This window comes from Mus caroli, chromosome 1, assembly GCF_900094665.2.
Source record: "Mus caroli chromosome 1, CAROLI_EIJ_v1.1, whole genome shotgun sequence".
NCBI lineage: Eukaryota > Metazoa > Chordata > Mammalia > Rodentia > Muridae > Mus > Mus caroli.
Window position 1 is genome coordinate 79,430,166 of NC_034570.1, and position 19,635 is coordinate 79,449,800.

At 40.9% G+C, this 19,635-nt stretch overlaps 1 protein-coding gene across 3 annotated transcripts in view; it reads left to right on the forward strand.

Moving 5' to 3' along the window:
* Positions 1-19,635, forward strand: part of Dis3l2 (DIS3 like 3'-5' exoribonuclease 2) — a 328,742-nt gene that overhangs the window by 218,791 nt on the left and 90,316 nt on the right. For all 3 annotated transcript variants that reach the window (XM_021163217.1, XM_029476858.1, XM_029476861.1), the window contains one exon: positions 19,522-19,634. In XM_021163217.1, coding sequence (XP_021018876.1) covers positions 19,522-19,634 — 113 coding nt within the window. The remainder of the gene's footprint in view (positions 1-19,521; position 19,635) is intronic.

Here is a 19,635-nt window from a genome sequence, read left to right on the forward strand (position 1 = left end):
TGTAACATGTTAAATTTAACTGAAAGGAGGAGGAAGTGTGTCCCCACCTCCCTTCAAAGCAGAACTTCTACCATGCATCTGATCTGGGATTTGCTCCTTTAGCCCCAAACATACCTAAGGAGAAGGAACACTCCCCAGCAATGTGGATTCTTTCACTTTGCTTAAGAAAATATTTAATAAAAAGTGGTATTGTAATGATATCCCAGAATCTAAAGACAGTAAATCCCAGTTCAGTATTTTATGATTGTAACAGATTGCTTGCAGCACACCTCACAGTTGACCTCACATTAGTCTGGGAATACCACAGTTGTAAGCTCACCCTCTGGTTTCTTAATAACTCTTGCAGCATTCACTTTATTGAATATCCAGATTGCATTTGAACTTGTTACTCCAAAGGCAGTCTGTTCTGCCATAAGATTGTGTGGCTTAGGAAATCCTCCCCTGAAAGAATCAGAAATACTGTTATCTTGCTGCAAGTTTTCATTTGCTAGTCCTGTGAATGCTCCTCAGTGTCCTGAAGCACAAGTACAGTGTCTCATGTGAAAATCTTCCTAAACAAGATCTATCATTTATCTTCTGAATCACATCTCAGCTAAGGAACCTAAATATCCTTTCATGTTTTGTGGCTGATTTCTTAGTGTGAGTCCATTCACCGCGTCATAGTCTTCCTGCCTCTGAGAGGTCTAGGGTGTATGGCTCCTTGCCTGGAAAGCTCTCCTAGAAAGTTCATCTTTACTGAAAGAATTGGGATCTGGAGAATATGTACCCGTTTTGTTCAGTTACTGCTTTTCCATGAGTGTCAAAGACCATACTGTCAGATAGATGGGTTCTTTAGCAAACTGTCAGGCAGAGCCTTTAGCTTTACTTGATTCTGGAACCCCACAATTCTGCATCTTGTTTTGTAATTTGAATATTCTAAGGTTTGCTCTGTCATTGAACATGGCTGGGCTGTCCTTGCCAGGCCTTAGAAGTGAATGAGCAGGAGAGGGGAACAGCTGCTAATGAACTTGGGCTTCTTTTTGGAGAGATGAAAGAGTTCTGGAATTACATGGTTGATAGTTGCACAATTTTGTGAAAATGTTAAAACCACAAAGGAAAGATGAATGAGTGAAGAATGGATGAATGAGAAAAATTAATGAACAAATCTTAATCCACTTATTTTTGATACTTTATGGAGATTAGAATTTAGATTTTATCCATGACTAAGCAGGGATCTTAATGGGATGTCCACCTGGGCACCTTATTGTCACATCCTTATTGCCATTCTGATGGGAGTAAGGTGGAATCTCAGAGCTGATATAATTTACATTTCCCTGATAACTCAGGATGTTGAACATTTCTTTAGGTACTTCTTGGCCATTTGAAATTCCTCCATTGAGAAGTCTCTGTTTAAGTATGTACCTCATTTTTAATTGGGTTTACTTGGCTTATTGGTATCTAATGTCTTGAGTTCTTTATATATTTTGGATATTAGCCCTCTGTCAGATGTAGTTAGTGAAGATCTTTCCCCAATCTGTTAGACTATTGTTTTATCCTAATGATGATGTCCTTTGACTTACAGAAGCTTTTCAGTTTCATGCGGTCTCATTTATTAATTCTTGACCTTAGTGCCTGAGCCATTGGTGTTCTGTTCAGGAATTTGTCTCCTGTACCCATGAGTTCAAGGCTATTCCCTGATTTCTCTTCTATTAGATTTAGCGTATCTGGCTTCAAGTTGAGGTCTTTGATCCATCTGGACTTCAGTTTTGTGCAGGTTGATAAATATGTATCTATTGCATTCTTCTACATGCAGACATCCAGTTAGACCAGGAGCATCTGTTGAAGATGCTCTCTCTTTTCCATTGTATCCTTTTGGCTTCTTTGTCAAAAATCAAGTGTCCATAGTTATGTGGGTTTATTTCTGGGTCTTTGATTTGATTTCATTGATCCACCTGTCTGTTTCTATACCAAGATCATGCAGGTTCTTATTACTATTGCTCTGTAGTATAGCTTGAAGTCAGGGATGTTATATCTCCAGAAGTTCTTTTATTGTTCAGGATCATTTTAACTACTCAGGGTTTTTTGTTTTTCCATCGAAGTTGAGAATTGTTCTTTCAAGATCTGTGAAGAATTATGGGGAGGTAGGAGTTTTGTTGGGGGTGTGACACCCATAGGGGGAATTTCTCCTCAAAAGAGAAGGGCAAGGTGGAATGGGGGGGGGGGATACTGGGAGGAGAGGAAGGACTAATATTTGAGTTGTAAAGTGAATAAATAAACAAACAAACAAACCCTGGAATCATATTGGCCACTTTTTTTTCTCAGGATTGTTGCTGGGCCTTTTCAGTAGCCATCTCTCTCTGACCTCTGCCCATTATCTTTCTCTCGCTGTAGTTACAAGGACCAGAGCATGCCACTTTTCTTAGAAAATCTGCTTGTGCCTATGGACCAAGTCCTACCAAAGCCCTGCAAGGCTAGTCCTCTACTTACCCCCTCCAACATGCACTGGCACACACACTTAAACTCACACATGCACACGTATATATGCACATACCCACACACACAAGCAAGCTAAAATTCTGCAGATATTTTTTCTCCTGGCAGAATGAATTATTTCTACTTGATCACATTAGCCTGTTTCTAACAACAATAAATACAATTACTTCTGATTTGCTCCTTTTTTTTCTCGTTTCCCGGGGCAGTATTCCTTGGGCATGTGTACATCTCAAGTATTATGAACTTTAAAACTGTTCAGTGTTGCCGACCTCACTAGGCAGTCTTACAGTATTGCTCTTCTTTTTGCTGTTGTTTTTGTTTTGTTTTGTTTTTGACTTGCCTTCTTCATTTTTCTGTCTTTATCTATAAGTTCATGGTTGCTTGTAGGCTTATATCCTGATCTATAAGACTCCTTTACTTTACTTTTATCCTAAACTAAGTAACTCTTTGGAATTTATATAGTCTTCCTTTGTTTCATCTCCATTTTTTAACTCATGTGTCATGTCTTGGTGATACCAACAGGCTTACTGTATTCTGTCTTATGGTTGTTCTGTCTTTTTCTAGCATGGTGGATTTTGCATACCTTATACCCAGGGTCTTCTTACATGAGTCACTGAATGCCCTAAATGCTTTTCTCTCTTCATGCCTATAGCCTTCCCAGAGACTTATAGCATGTCTTTTATTTTGTCATCTGTTCCTGCCTGTATTCTTGCCATTTCCAACTAAGGAAGAGCTAACTTAAGCCTACTATGGGCAGAGAACTTACCTTCCTCCTCACGAATGTCTTGAAGCTTGATTATATATCAGGATGTTTTTTTTTCTTGATAAATATCCCATGTATACCTGAAAAACATGTTTTCTCTTCCCTGTCATTGAAAAATGACAGTAAGACAGTATTGCTAAGTATTCTTGGTCTCCCCTGCTTTGTGTTCTTCATGCCTGCATTAGCTTGTCTTCACTGTGGCGAGGAAGTACTAGAGAGAAACATTTAAAGGAGGAAGGTTGCTTGCTCCCATTCTCAGAAGCTTCAGTCCAAGGGAAACAGTGAGAGTGTACAGAAACCCTTCACCTCATAGCTATCAGGAAGCTGACTCTTCTTCCATGGCTTTTTTATCTCCTCTATCTATTTACAGTTGCTATAGATACTACACCTAACTGTGTGTGTTTGAATTCTATGTCTTTGTCCATTCTTCCTTCACCCTCCTTTTAAAAAATAGGTTGGATTTTATGAGGAAATTGTGGACAGTTGAGGGTTCGAGTGTCATTCCCATGTAGCAACATTTCTTTACATTTTAAAGTGAGGTAGTGGTAGTTGTTTTGGGTTTTTTGTTTTTTTGTTTTTTTGTTTTTTTTTTTTTTATCTCTAATGCTGTTGCCCAATTAGAGGAGGATATTGAAGGAAATTTGGGTGCTGAGGTGGATCTTTGGGCAAGTGTAAAAGCCTTCTCATTTGATAGTGTAATTGTTTAAAGAGTTTTGTAGATAAAAGGCTCTCCTTTTGTTTGACCATTTTCACAATATGAAGTTCAACTAAAGTCTTTCTGTCAAGTCATCAACATCAAGAAAAACACAATTTCCTTAGTATACTGGTGTATCAAAAGTTTGTCTACTTGTACTTCAAATACATTTCAAGATGTAAATTTGAGACTTAAATTTTTAAAAAGAGAAAAAGATATCTTGGGGACTATAGAGTTGACTCAGAGTAAAGAGCATGTTCTGGTCTTTAGAGGACCCAGGTTTAATTCCCAGCAGCTCCAGAGGGGCTGCTTGTCACAGGCTACTGTACACACCATTTATACATTCCCATAGACAGACATGTGCATGTACACATAATTTAAAACATACTGAATCTTTTCTAAAAGATAGATCTTATTTCATTTTTTAAAATGGTTACCATAAAAGCTTTTATAAATCAAGATACATATACAAGAAAAATATACATAATCTTAGAAATATATTCTAAGATAAAAGTACATGTAGTACACACACATTTAGTTTGCTTACTCTCCGGGGATAATGATGAATACTCAATCTTACATTGAAACAGCCTCTGATAGCTCAATTTTGGCTAGATCAAATAGTTTTAATGCAGTAAGCATTACTGCATATAAAGACTCATAACTTATTATCACAAATGGCCAATTCAAGAAAATATAATAATGCTAAACACATTCACCAATATTTTGTTTTAAAATATATAAAACTTAACAGAAATACAAAGATGAGTTGATTTTTATTGCTATGGGTTAATTTTATATACCTTTCTCAGAAAATGATACTATAAAACAGACCAGAAGTTCAGTAAAATTACAGAAAATTTAAGCCACACAGCTATTATCTGTTCTAATAAGCTTATCTAATATACAGCATTTACAGCTAGAGAATACAAAGCATGCCTCTTAAATATAAGGTGCAGTTATTATTTTCTATGCAAAGTACAGTGATTTTTAAATATTTTAAAAATAATTATGAAAATGGTATTCTGGAAAATAAAATACAAATGAGGAATTTAACCATTAGCTTTGCCTTTTTCAGTTTATTAAGACTTTGCACTCAGTCCAAGACAAAAAGTCCTACAAGTGTTCGTAAACTGAGACCTGGAACATAGTAAAGTAAATCTAGCACATGGTCCAGGATCCTTTGCTAAAAATTTGGCTACTGTCAGTTTAACAGTGAATAGCACTGTGTCACAGATCATAAGGCACACTAGTCACTATCTGTGACCCCAGCCACACAGATTGTGTTGTAAGAAGCTGACATTTCTGCCAGCCTCAGAGCACCTTGTGCCCAACCCTTAGAAGCAAAGGCTCTGCTCTGCTGTCTGACTGTGCACATGCTGTAATAAATGAATGCTCATCTTCCTACAGGAAACAGTTGCTTATTTAATAAATACTTAGAACATCACTAGGAGTCCATTTCATGAGTTTATTTTCTGAAGACCTTGGATGGGAACTGACTACACAAGACATTCCTTTAAATTTGGTCTCCATATTCATTTAACAGATTGGGATCTTGAAATCTTTTGCAAAAGAAGAAATGGAAATCCCTAATCCTGGGGCACTGTAATTACAAAAATAGAATATACAGGCATATGAAAAAAATGCTCACAGACAGCACAAATGATAAAAAGATAATTTTTAAAATAAAAACAGTTAGTTGATACCCTCCTTTGTTTTGCAAGCACTGTAACAACTAAGATAAAGATTTAAACCTGAATTCATTTCCTCCTCTGTGATTAGAAATTTAAAAAATACATAATTTGCCCTGGTATATTTTTTCCTAGTCATTAGTTGAGATATAATTTCAAAAGATTAAAATTGGGCTTTTACAGCCCCTATCAAAGCAATATTATCTTGCCAGTCCCCACCTCCCTGTTTAGTAAACAGAGGGTCGTGTCAACTGGCCTAGACTTAACTTATTTAATGTACTTATTATATGTCCATGTGGTTACCTGGGTTCTCCCTTTCATCCCAAAGCTCTGCTGCAGAAAGCTGGCTGTAGCCACGATGCACACACTTTGGGTCTTTTTGCCAATATTGGGGCCACAGAACAAAGAGAGTCAGAAGCCTGCACACTGTTCAGCATGCATGGCAGCTCTGTCAGAAGCTGCTGGCACATGTATTACTGTGCTTCATCAACACACAGGAAATACTTATAAATACTGATTGTTTTAAGAAAAGAAAATGAAACCATTCAACATATTTCAAATATCATCAGTGTTATACAATCAGATGCTTAGACCATAACTTAATTACTAATTGCAAAAAGTAGTTTAAGAAAAATTCATTAGGGTTGGAGGTAGGGGCAGTGCAAGGGGGGATTGGGAGGAGGAGGAAGCCGTGATTGAGATTTAAAGTGAATAAATAAATAGATTAATAGAAAAATATCAATAACAACAACAAAAATAGATTTGGAAATTTTATATACATTTCTTATTATACAGTTGCTAAGTTAACAAAAATTAAGGTTTAGCCATAACATGTCTCCTCTTCTTCCACCCAAAGAGCAATTAGATGGAAAGCACTTCAGGGGCACTTAGTGTGGTCGTCTAATGTACCTTGATGAGTGTGACTGTCCCAGCTCTCCATGACTGTTTACTCCATCACAGCTTTTTACACAGAGTCCCAAATGTGCCCTTCTTTAGGCTTTGGGATTTCTACTTTGCTACTTTTCTGAAACTGTGCAAGAGCCACCTAATTCTGGAATGTGTCTTGTGCTGTCCTGGTTCCCTACAAGTGAGCACAGGGTTGTTTAGAAGCTGTTACTACAAGGGACCACATCACAAAAAAGAAGAGAATTTCTTTAACAGAAGAAACCTTGATACCGAAAACCGTCTGGGAGAAACAGTGGGCAGGCAGCTGGTCCTCATGTGCCTGTTCCCTGTGGACACACTCTTTTGCTTGCTGACTTCAGCTGCTGACAGTCTGGTCCCATAACCTTTGCTCAGTACTTCAAGCACAACTGGAGACAGTTAAAGATGGCAATGGCTTGCTGTTCCCTGCATCAAATCTAGGTCCACTTGGACCTCTATCCGCTCCCACACTGTGAGCACCCACACCCTGATATTTTCCCCTTAACAGTTTAAACCTAAATCTAAAAAGACCTTAGGTGCTTTTGTGAAAAGTCTGTCTCAAGACTTGACCCCTCCTGGGAAGAGTATCATAGGGAGGTTCATTCCTTTTAGAGAAGAATGTTCCTGTGCCTGTTGCCTGCTTTACAAACAATAAATGAATTGTTTTGTTAGCGTACTGCCTTGGCAGTGTCAAAAAAAGCAGGTCATCTGGTTGCACTATGTGGGAAAACACTGGGTATATAGCATCCTCTGCTCCATCAGCATCTTGAAAGAAACCACATTCCCTTGTGCTCCTACCACCATGAGCAGTGTCTTTTACCATGCCTGGAAGCTAGTCCCAGTGCCCTCTCACAAGCTCCATTGACACAGGATAAAAAGGCGGGCCCCAGGCTCTTGTAGCATAGTTTACAGAATAGGGAATCAAGCTTTCCAGTTAGTCTTAAGTATCTCAGCACTACCTTATACTGCCTACAAGAAGGGGGATCACTGGGGCCAAGAATATGTGTATCTCAGCCTCTGCATTGTCATATTCTCATCTAGCAGTTCATCCAGTACAAATTTAAAAGATACTTTTTAAAGTTGAATTCATACTAAACATGTACTTTCCTCTTGTCATTATTCTAAACAATGCAACCAAATAACTATTTACAAAGCATTTATATCATATTAGGTTTTATAAGTACCTAGAGATGATTTTAAATGAGGCCATGAATAGATTGTGTGCAGATACAGCAGTACTGCACACAATATATGTGTTCAAATACTGGGGTACTTTATAAGCGGAACTTGAGCATCCAGACCCCAGGGAATTCTGAGAGTGGGCTGTATTCTCAGGCCTTCAAAGTCAGTGTGGTAGCCTGACGGCTGTCTTAGTAGCTGTCCACTCCTCCTGGCAGTTTCACCAGGAGTTATCTTTTTTTTTCTTGACATTTAGTTATTGGCCTTGTCATGATTCTCCCATATGGGCTCTCCAGGCCCTTGACATTTATGTATCAGGCAGAATGCCTGATTTGAACCCTCTATGATCTCTTAACCTGCAGGCTACTCTTCTCCCTGGCCCATCTACTTCCATGAAGTGAATCTTAAAATGCTATGATTCAACTGGATGCTTGTCTTAAAAATTGAATACTGTGCTAAGAGGCAACTCACACCTAATTAGGAAAGTTTTATCTGTCATCTGTTGAAAATGTGCCATACATATCTTTTAAAAAATGAGACATACATGTACTATTTAATTTCATCAGAAACTATGTATAAAATCTGTTCTTTGTGTTGAAAAGGGAACCTTATTCACTCTTCAATAGATTTTGGAAGAGAAATTTTCCACTTGAGGGAAATTTTCCGCTCAGATACACTTCTGGACTTTGTCTCTGACATCTTCATGATGCCCTATGCTTTGAATGCTGTTTGTTCCTCCTGTGCCTCTTCCATGGGAAGTCATTTCTAATCCCCATTTTGAAACACTGATCACCCCGCCCCCCTTGAAGTCTCTTATGTCAGAGGGCATTCTGACCTCAGGCAGATCACAGGCAACTCAAGTACTCAATTGCAGACAAACTTTATTTTGGTAGCAGGGCCCTTGATGAATCTGGGAGGAGCAATGGAAAGTTCTGTAGGTATGTCAGCCTAGAAGGAAATGCATGTCTTCTCCATTCATCTAGGGCCCTGGTGATGGAACAACTCTAACTGTCCCTGATGGATGATCATTTTTTTTTAAACTTAATTGTACCTTGACTCAAAATATCCAAATAACTGAATAGCCACACAAGGGCCCTGGCATGAGAGTGGGCTTCTGGGATATATGCCAATTTGCTCCTGTTCTAAGGAGAGGCTATAAGTGGAAAGATTAAGTGGAGAGACAGCCCCACCCCTCTAAGTCTTATTCCTATGTTCCATTCAAACCGTGCTAGCCTGATTTCTGTGGGGTCCAGGCTTTGGAAATTCTCCTTTTTTCATGGATGTCTCAGTGCACCTTGTTAAACCAAGTTTGGCCCCTGGCCTGTTCATCTGTTTCCAGCTCTACTGATTGGTTCCAGTTTCCTTGCTCATTAAAGCCAAGATAATCTGGCACCCAGTAGTCAGGCATCCTCAAGCATCTGGCACCAAGGTGAACCTGGAAGCCAGTGGGGAGGCCCAGTGACCCAGCACTCCCATTGCATGGTAAGAGAAAGTTGCAGTGTGCCAATGCGAGCACTGGAATAGGAGCAGAAGAATAGGCTTCCCACCTTGTCTTTGCCTCTCCTGCCTCTGGAAGTTCAAGCGTGTCTGTGATTCCCTGAAATTTTTTCCTCAGCAATAAAATAGTGGTTTAAACTCGACATCATTGCAAGTTTCTACCAGTTGCAAATTGCTAAGTGTATTAAAACCTAAAAGAAATAAGCCCCCTTTATACCTGTTGTTGCAAAAATATGATCAAACTTTAACTATACTAGCAGTAGCATATTCTATTGATGCTTTCTACAAACTACAAGATGAGCATTGTGCAAGCCTGCAATTCCAGTGCTCAGGAGGTGGAGGAAAGGAAAGACCAGCCTTCACAATCTGCCTCAAAACAAAACAAACAAAAGCAGTAATATGGGTGATCTGGTAAAGGTACTTACTGTCAAGCCTGATGACCTGAGTTTAATCCTTAGAACCCACACATGTTGAAAGGAATCCACTTCCTGCAAATTTCCCTTTAACCTATATAGGTGTGCCATAGTCTGAGTACAAGAGTTCACACCCACAACAAATACATCAAGAAAGAAACATTTTTAAAGAAAATAACGACAGCTACTATAACAAAATGAAAGAGTTCCTATTCCAAAGCAACAGGTTAGCTCTCTGAGCCCCATATTCTCTAATCTCTGAAACAAGAATGATAATATCTAACTCAGAATTGCTTGGGAAATTAAATCTAAAAATCCCTGGAATCCCTGGGCACCTGGAACTGTGCAATACAAATAGTGAGTGTTTGATGAATATAATTAATGTTAATACAAAAGTGGAAAGATTAAACCTAACAAAGAGTTGTACTACAGAAACAAACAGCAGCTCCTGTTCAGAAGCTGGGAGGTAAACAGAAGAGAAGATCCAGAATCACTTCATGTGTGCATGTGTATATGTGAGCATGTGTATGTGTGCGTGTGTATTGTGCATGTGTATGTGTGCATGTGTAGGCACCTAGTTTTCAACTCACTGCTTCTTCGGTATAGTGAATAATAAGTAGTGCTAGATCAAGTGAAGAGCTTGTATAGAAGAAAAGTGGAATTTGATCCTTGCTTCCACTCTACATAAAAATGAGCTCCTTGTGACTCATATATCTACATGAGAAAAGCAAAGCACACTGCATCAAGAAGATAGCAGAGTAATACTCTCACAGCCTTAGGGGAGCCTAAGATTTCTTAAACCAGGAGTGAAAACCATGGTCCTTAATAGATTAGGTCTGCTGGGCGGTGGTGGCACACTTCTTTAATCTCAGCACTTGTGAGGCAGAGGCAGGCAGATTTCTGAGTTCGAGGCCAGCCTGGTCTACAAAGTGAGTTCCAGGACAGCCAGGGCTACACAGAGAAACTCTGTCTCAAAAAACAAAACAAAACAACAACAGCAAAAGATGAGGTCTGGTGTGGTAGTGCATGCCTTTAATCCTAGCCCTGGGAGGCCGAGGCAACCAGGTCCCCAGGAAACCCCCGTCTCAAAAAAAAAAGATTTATAAACTGGACTGCCTATTGCTGTGATAAAATACCATAGCAAAGGTAACTTTTAGAAGAAAGGGTTTGTCATGCACACATGGGTACACACACACACAGACACACAGACACACAGACATGGGGGGGGGGGAGAGAGAGGGAAAGAGAGAGAGAACTGTTGATATGCTATTCCTGTAGCAGATTTACATCCTTTGCATTTATAAATTATGAGTATAATTTTTTGTCTTTGTCTACTTCTGGAAAGCCAGAAAATGGTTTCTCCCTCATGCAAAGAAATGAATGAATGAGTAAAACTGAGTAATTAGACTGAAAAAAGAGCTATTTAACATTACTAGAAATAGCCCCTCACCCCAAAGAGTAATGAGAGCCCTTCCAAGTTTTTATCACTAAGATATAGTGATGAACTTTTGCCTCTCAGAATTTGAAGTAAGAAACAAAAATTTTAATTTCAAGTGAAAGGAAGATTTTATTAATCAGTAGATAATTATAGTTAACATATAGTACCTAGACATTTAAATATACATATATTCTTTGAGATATATAAAATTATGTGTCTTTTAAATTTTGCTTTTAGAAACTAATAATTATATATTGTTAATAGAAGAAAATATAAAAAAAAAAATCTACAAAAGGCTGAGTGTGATGGAGCATGCCTGTAATCCCAGGCTTTTGTGAGTCTGAGGTAGGAGGATCAGGAATTCCAGAGCAGACTTTGCTACACGGAAAGTTGGGTTTGAGGTCAGCTTGAGACCTTGTATAAGAAACAACAGCACAAAAAACGGTGTGCAGAGAGATAAAAGATGGAGGGAGAGAAAAAAGGAAGAAGGAAGGAAGGATGAGTCAGTCTATAAGTGGGCATGATAATGTGCTAAAATTCTGTATCAAACCTACACGTGGGCATGTCAAGCTCTGGAGAAGAGCTATCAGCAGGAGTCATACAGTGCTCACTGTCCCACAGGAGTCAAGCAAGACTAGGGCTCTGGGACAGCCATACCAAGGCACCTGAGAAGCATTTGAAAGTGCTGGGAGCAAGTGTAGTGGACTTACACAAACTAGAGTCTCGTTTCTACATTGGAAACAGTTGTGCTTAAAAAGTATGTGCCCAGTTCCGGAGTCACCTTTACAGAGCCTGCTGGCCAGCACAAGTATGCTGGTTCTCATTCCATGGCCTTCGGTCCAGGCTTGCAGGAAACTGTGTGTACTGTGGACTCAGTTATATGGAAGCAAGTGGGGATAGATGCAGTATTTTGTCAGTGAATTTAAAAAGTAATCTCAACCTTAAATGAGATTTATCATGGAAAAATTAGAATTTGTTTTTAATAAATGTGGACCACAAAGTCAGGAATAATCCTATTTTTCTAAGGTCCAAAAGTCATCACTGGGGACATTGTCATTCTGTTCCAAACTATAACTGTCTTTTGTCTCTTTGGCTTCTCTTTCTTTTAAAGGTTGTACCTTATTTCGCTTAACTGTATTTTGTCCTTCTCAATTTTTTTTTCCTTTCTTTGGCTTTAACCTTGCAATTTTTGGGGGTGATGGAGAGTCTTGAACATGCATAAGAGCCAGCTGACAGAATATTATAAAACTCCGTGTTGCTTCTGCAGTCCTTAAACCATAGCCAGTCTGCCCCATTTCCACCCTAGCTCTGCACCCTGCCCTAGCTCCTGTTGCTTTGACTCTCTCAGTGTGTACCCACCTTCAAGGGTCCTTCTCCAGCCCTGAACTTCCCTGTCTTGGTGGTGAGGAATGATCAGACGTGTGTGCTTAGTGCTCTGTCCCAGGCCTGACTGGCTGACCCAGGCTTTCCCCTCTCACTCTGGAGATGCCTGGAAATTCCCAGACATTGCCTGTGCCAGCCTCACATGTTCGGCTCCTCTTTCTCCTTCCTGTTAATGAAGGAGCCCATTGCTCAAATCATTTGGAAAGGGAAAAGTGGAACTTACTACCTGGGTGTTCTTCTTCCATGCTGTTCGTATAAATTTAAACTGAGATTCCTGCGAATTAGATTGAACATGACGAAAATTGCTGTGTGGGCAGTTTCGTTGAGTACTTGCAGACTGATAGAGCCCTTTGCAACAATGAAGGAGGAGGCTCTTTACGCTGCCTAGCTCCAGAAGGTAAGCTCACCAGTTAAGGAGTTTGTATCTAAAGGTCCTCTTTAACCCTTTGATGGGTAGCAAAAAAAAAAAAAAAAAAAAAAAAAAAACAGAAAGAAAGAAGAAAAGAAAATCTACAAACCATTCCAGACCTGGCCCTGAGGGGCCCCTGAGTATTTGTACCAGACAGCACCCTCCTTGTGCACGCAGACCTTGCATTGCATTCAGATTTATGTGTCCTGGAATTTTTCATTACTTCAACTCCTTCTAAGTTTAAGAAATAGCCTCAAATCCTCACCACGTCACGGCCATGGAGTGCTGCCATGGCATGCCATCCCGGTGGTCAACTTTTGTGTGAGGAGATTACATAACAAAATACCGCATGGAACTGGAATTCATCAGTTTGAATTGTCCTTCTTACCTAGCAACTCCGTCAGTGTTTCCACCAAAGTCAGCGGGACTTTGCTTGTACCAGTTAAAAGAGGAAGTTTATTGTGTGGCCACAAGATGATATAAGCCCAATTGTTTTTCAGGTGTTTAGTCTGTCTCAGAACTTCAGAAGAACCAAGCAAGGCCAGGGCCTGCATCCTGGCTGCATGAGTTACCCATAGGGATGCCCTTTCTGTTGCCCCTATGGTCAGCTTATCATTCCTGAGCTCTCAAACCAGATTTGTCTCTTTCTTCAAGCTTATAGGTTGGCAACACTGGTCATGAGGTCAAGAGGGTAATCCCCAAGAGCAGTATGTTCCCATCACAGGTTGGCTAGGAGCCCATCTAAGTCCAACATCTGCTGTGTTGGGGAGAAAGGGAGTCTTGTAGGTACTGATGCTTCATCCTGTGCCTGTGCTTACTGCATAGATGACTTGCCAAACAGCTTATTTCTTTGCCTAGCTACACCATTATTCAGAGATCAAGACCTTCTTTGGGGTTCCTGTTTGCAGTTTAGTATCGACATAAACCCCTCATTCAGGTATGCAGAATGAGGCCAGCAGCCAAATGAGAATGTGAACCTGGTATATTCATTAAGGTCTGTTTGTGTCTTTCCATTCTCTGGTGGCTTCCCATCTCAGTTGAAATAAAATCTACATGCTTCATCCTGACCCAGCATGCCTATTGTTAGGCCCATCTACCTCACTAGGATCCTACTTCAGTTCTTCCCCTCCCTTCCTGCCTTCCCTTTGTTTCTTAGGCTCCTCAAGCTTGCTCTGCTCCTAGCCCTTTGTTCTGGATATGCCCTGCCAACCATTCATTATTTGACATAGTCCAATATACCTTGCAGATTTCTGTGTGTTCTTCAGAGAAGCCATCATAACTAAACTGAGACATGCCAAGCATTCTCTCCCATGTTGTTACTTTACCCAAAGTCCTTTTTACTGTCCTAAGTAGACATCTTAATCTCGCTATTTACTCACTTGCCATTTAGTCTCTCTACACTTGAACAGAAGCTCCATAGAAAGGACCTTGCCTGTCCTTCTGCATGGATATGCCCCAGGCCCTGGAAAAGCGTGACACATACATGGTAGGAGCTTTCCTAGCATTTGTCTGATGGCTGAGTGAGTGGTGGTGCTTGTCAAGAGCGCGCTGGAGGGACTGCTAGGACTATGATATAATTCAGAACCAAGCTATGTGCTGCCTTACTTGTAGGAGAGTAGCTCTAGAGGCCCTGAGCTGTTGGCACAGCCACAGCTGTTGCTAGCCTTTGCCCAACCCTGTTCTACTCTTTCTCTTATACAGACAGATTTTTGTCCCCTAAGGACATGGGCTTGTTCTGAGCAGCCTGTAAGCTGGAGCTAGAGCAATAAATAAAAATCCTAGGGAAATGTTTTGGCTTTGAAAGGAGTGGGAGATGCATACTTGCAATTTTTATCTGAGGATGAAGTAGACTACACTGAGAAGTCCTGACTTTGAAGTCACCTAAAACTTTCCCGCTCATTCATTTGATGTGAAACACTGGCTATCAGCCTTTTCTTTGTCCTTTAAGCTGATTACAGGGTGGGGACATAACTGATAACGAGCGTGTGGTAACTGATGCTGGGAAATGGGTAATAAGAAGCTCTAGGAAGGCACAGAAGGGGATGATGGCACAACTTTGTCTAGGTCCTCAGGACAGTCCTGCCAGAGAAAGCCCTCTCTTACCCTTCCATTGAGTGTGAGGGAAAACAGGAGCTGTCAGGAATAGGCGTGGAAGAGTGTATACACACACACACACATACAGAGGATGGGGTGGGGAAGAGAGGAGGAGCTGGAGTTCTGGGCTTGGGAGAGACAGGTGTGAAGACTGTTAGTTTCAAATTAGTCACCTCACTATGAGAAGATAGTATAGAGAGAAGAGAAGAGGAGTGAAAGCGGTGGGACTCTGGTGAGGGATGGGCAGGCCTGGATTTCAAAAAGAGCACTATCTTCTGTGTGAAGGACAGGATTGTGCAGTGGCAGGGAGCAGTAAGGAACTTGGTCAGTCTTTCTTAAAGGAAATGATGGTCATTCTAGTAAAGTGGGGATGGGTGGGGAAGAGGTCTGGGCAGACTGGAGAACTTCAGAAAATAGAGTGCAGCATGACTGGTCAGCAGCGGCATCCTGGGTTTCTTCTGATCTGCTGCGTGAAGGTGCTTTGTAGCTTTAGTGAGTTTGGAGAGGACACAAATCCTCAGTTTACTGTCACAGACACCATTGTTTCTGTGCAGAGTGTCCTGTGCCACCAAGGCCCTTTGCAGTAATGGTGCAGGCACACTCAAGTGACCCAGGTCTGGAAGGGCCTAGTTTTGCCCTAACTAAGGAAAGACTGCCAATGCCTCCATCTCTCCCACCCCTGCCTGGGCAGTCCTCGATGCTGGCCAAGCCTCTGGTAGTTAAGACAAGCTCTCTGCTTCCAGCTAAGGCTGACTGTCAGCTAGAGATTTAGAAAGGAACTGCTGGGGTTTCCAGGACTTATTCTTCTAATTAAAGAGAACTGGAGTTAATGGCTTAGTGGTTGTTCCATAATCAGGCCCTGCTACAAGTGGTTAAGGAGCTTGGCAGTGAGAACCAAAAGAGCCTTCAGGGACAGGGGTGTGGCTGTGAACAAGGCTAGGAAAAGGACTTCTGCATCCAAAGCTAAGAATGTGGCTTCCCTTGAGTCATGGATGATAGGGAGGTTTTTGAGTTGTGGCCCATTGAGACAGAAAATTAGGCTGTTTCATCTTGTCCTGGAAGTGACTGTGGATGGGGGTGGTGGATGTGGGGGAATGGGGGAGGGATAAAAGGAACAAAAGCTTGGGAGTCAAGCTGCCTTGCAATTGGGGTTTATCACATCCTGGCTGGGCCATGTTGGACCCATGATTAGCAGCCTTCCCTACCCTCAGGTGATTTATCCTTGCAATCTGTTGGGTGTGCTTATTCTTAATGTTAGATTGTACTCAGACACCCTGGCACAGACATATATTTTAAAAGTGGTCATTCCTACTCTTCTGATTAGCATTTGAAGGGAGAAGATGAATCCCATGCCTGATTAGCAGTTCTATGAACATCATCACCAATATTATGTTCATGTAGTTGTCATAGATTATGAAATACTTGACTATTTTTCCATCAGTGAGACTTCATCTCACTCCCATAGGCTTTTGTCCTCTAGCCTCAGTGTATCTACTAATTTCATTAGACCCAGTTCTCCTTAAAAGCTGAATTTCCATGTGTGGATGTCTAATGGTGGCATAAACCAGAGGATTTATTCTCTTTATCATGGGTTTATTCAAGAAAGCCCTTCACTGAGGCTAGAGAGACAGCTCACCAATTAAAAGCACATGTGTTCTTTCAGGACTCACTCAGTAGGTGCACAACTGCTTTATCTCTGGCGCTAGGGCATCTCCTGGCCTTCATAAGCTCTGCACTCATGTACACAAAGGCTCATATTCACTCTGCCAAAAAAAGATAATTAAATAAAAATGACATCTTTTAAAAATGAAAAGAAAAAGCCCTTTCTCATAAGTAGAATCCTTGAGTACAGAGCAAGTGACCACTAGGAGGATGCCGCACCCATGAGGATAGGGCAAGGACCCTGTTGAGAAGTCGTTGCCCTAGCTGCACAACTGGATTTGAGAAGGTGGTTTCTAAGCCCTGGCTTGAGTCTATTAGTATTTTACACAAGTGAAGAGATTCTGGTATTCTCTTTGACTCTTCAAAGGAATGTTTATATCCCTAAGAGCTTTGCAGCCTTGGTAAAAGTGTGGGACAGGCATGAGTGGCCTTGGGAAAACTCTCACTGCTCCTCAAAACTCATGGGAGTCCCCTTTGCCCCACTAGATAGGAAACTATTTTTGTATTGTAAGGAGTAGTTTTATATTCTTTTAGTAGACATTAAAGGGAGCATTTAAAACCATAACACTAGTCCTCAGTGTCCTGAAAGCCAACGCTAGCGTGCGGGGCTCTGAGGGCCATTGTTTTCCATCATAGAGTAAAGCTTCAGTGCCACTGTCTTAAGAGTTCTGCAAGTTCACATTATGAAAATATATGTAATAAAATATTTATTTAGGGTTTTCATAAAAAGTGTCCAAAGTAGAGAGTAAGAGAGTATCTTGTGCTGGGTTGAGAGGCTCTGCAGGGAATTCAGAATGAAATTCAAGTCCCTCAAATATATTTTGGTTGGCCTCCACTATGTTTTATCTCCTGTAATGAACTCTTTGTCAGTTTGTCAATTTTCACGAAGTTCACAAAGTTCATGTATAGTAACACAGAGCCAGGTTTAAAATTATGGTTTATATCATGATGTAATAGTCATCTCTCTTTTCCTTCAGTCAATATTTACCTGTGAGGCCCATATATTATATCCTGATTTCAAAAGAAGACCCTTTATTTTACCTTCTTTAAGTGTTGGTTTTAAATACTTAAAATATCAGAATTTAGAAGCTGAGCTGTCTGAGACTTCTGCCTGTGATCGCTTAAAGTGCCTAGAGGGTCAGGCATCCTGGGTGGGTTCCTTGCACCTTGACCCAGCAACATAGCTACATGCCTGTCAGAGTGAGGCTGCTCAACTATCCCAGCTCCCCAGACATAGCAGCCATCAGCCAGCTGCCTTAGACTTGACTTCTCCTTTGTAAATGCTATAAGGCTGTACAGAAAAACCCAAGGAGCACTCAGTGGGAGGATTTCTGTGTGTCAGAACAATTGAAGAGTAAGTTCTATTCCTTTTTAAAATTGCTTCTTTTTGCACCCATTTTTTTAAAGCAAAAGTAAGAATTAGCCCTAGTGATTGAGGAATGGGAAAGAAGTAAAAGCTACAAATGTTCCACGTCAACTATCTGGTGGGCCAGGGACATGGTGGCAAAGGCTCCTGCCCCCAGGTCTGTGATCTGAGTTCCACCTTCAGGGTTCACATGGTGAAAAGAAAAAAAATTGCTTTCTTCGAGTTTTCTTCTAACATTCATATGTACACCGTGACATGCTCACCCCCCTCCACACTCACACCCATGCATAAGAATGTAATTTTTAAAAGAAAAATTAAGAATGTCTGATGTTTTAGAACTGGTCACACAGGTCACCAAAGGAGAAAATGGGGATGTGCTAATAAGCTCCTTGATATCAGGTGTGACTCTCATGAGTCAGGACCGAAAGAGTATTCATTAGCTCAGAAACGTCCAAGGAGACAAGTAGACTAGGTTCAGCCTCAGCTGGGTCCTGGAGTTCAAATGAGGTCACCTTGGATTTTCCCTTATTTCTTAGACTTGTTATTTTTCTATGTTGGTTTGAGTATGCACATGAAGGTAGTTCCTGGCAACTGTAGTGTTATACTGTTCTTCATTTCTGAGTTCACAGGAGAGACCCTCTGGGATGAAGTCCATGTTGGCCCCTAAAAACAGGCTCTGAAAAAAATCTATTTAAGTCATATGCCCATGCCAAGAATAGTCACTGCCAACAGGAATGGGGTGTAAGGAACTGTGTCGGGTGCATGCTCAGTTTAAGTACCCTAAGCCTGTGCTTGTATCGCCAATGTATCTTTATTTCTCTATGTTAAATGCCTATTTTATGAGCATGTTCTTTTTAGATACTGTCCATTTTGAGTATTTCCATACTCACATACATAAGAATATCCATGTATGTATTATACATATGTATATCAACATGTATGTATATGGCATACCATATTTAAAGTTGATTAACAGGACATTCAAGGGTAAATCTTAAGTTTATAAACTACTTCTCCTATGGCCTTAATGGACAGTCCCACTAGCCTGGCCACTACTTCTTTGGTGGCCTTAGAAGGATTGGAGTGTTGGAAGGAAGGAAGGAAGGAAGGAAGGAAGGAAGGAAGGAAGGAAGGAAGGAAGGGGAGGGTTAGGGGAGGAAAGGGAAAGGGGAGAGAAGGCAAGGCAAGGCAAGGCAAATCAGGAGAGAGGAACAAGCAGACTGTTAATTCTACACTAGGCCTGTCTTTTGCAAATGTGGTGATGGATTTACCCAAAGATAAGAAGCCTTTAGAAATGGGAGATACTTGCGAAAATGGTACACTCATTATTCACAATGGAATCCTTGCCGTCTGTTTGGTGTGGATGAGGAAAGAGAACAGCATGCATCACAGCAGCTAGAAGTAGCTGGCAAGACTAGAATAGTGACCCACACTTCAGGGATGAACTGTAGGTGTGACACACACCCTAGGAAAGGATGCCCAGGGAATTCTGCTGACCTTCCAACGAAGCTGATACCCCTTCTCATCTGCTTACAGGCACCTTCGAAGTGGGCGTCCACATCGCCGATGTGAGTTACTTTGTTCCTGAGGGATCCTCTTTGGATAAAGTAGCTGCTGAGAGAGCCACAAGTGTCTACTTGGTCCAGAAGG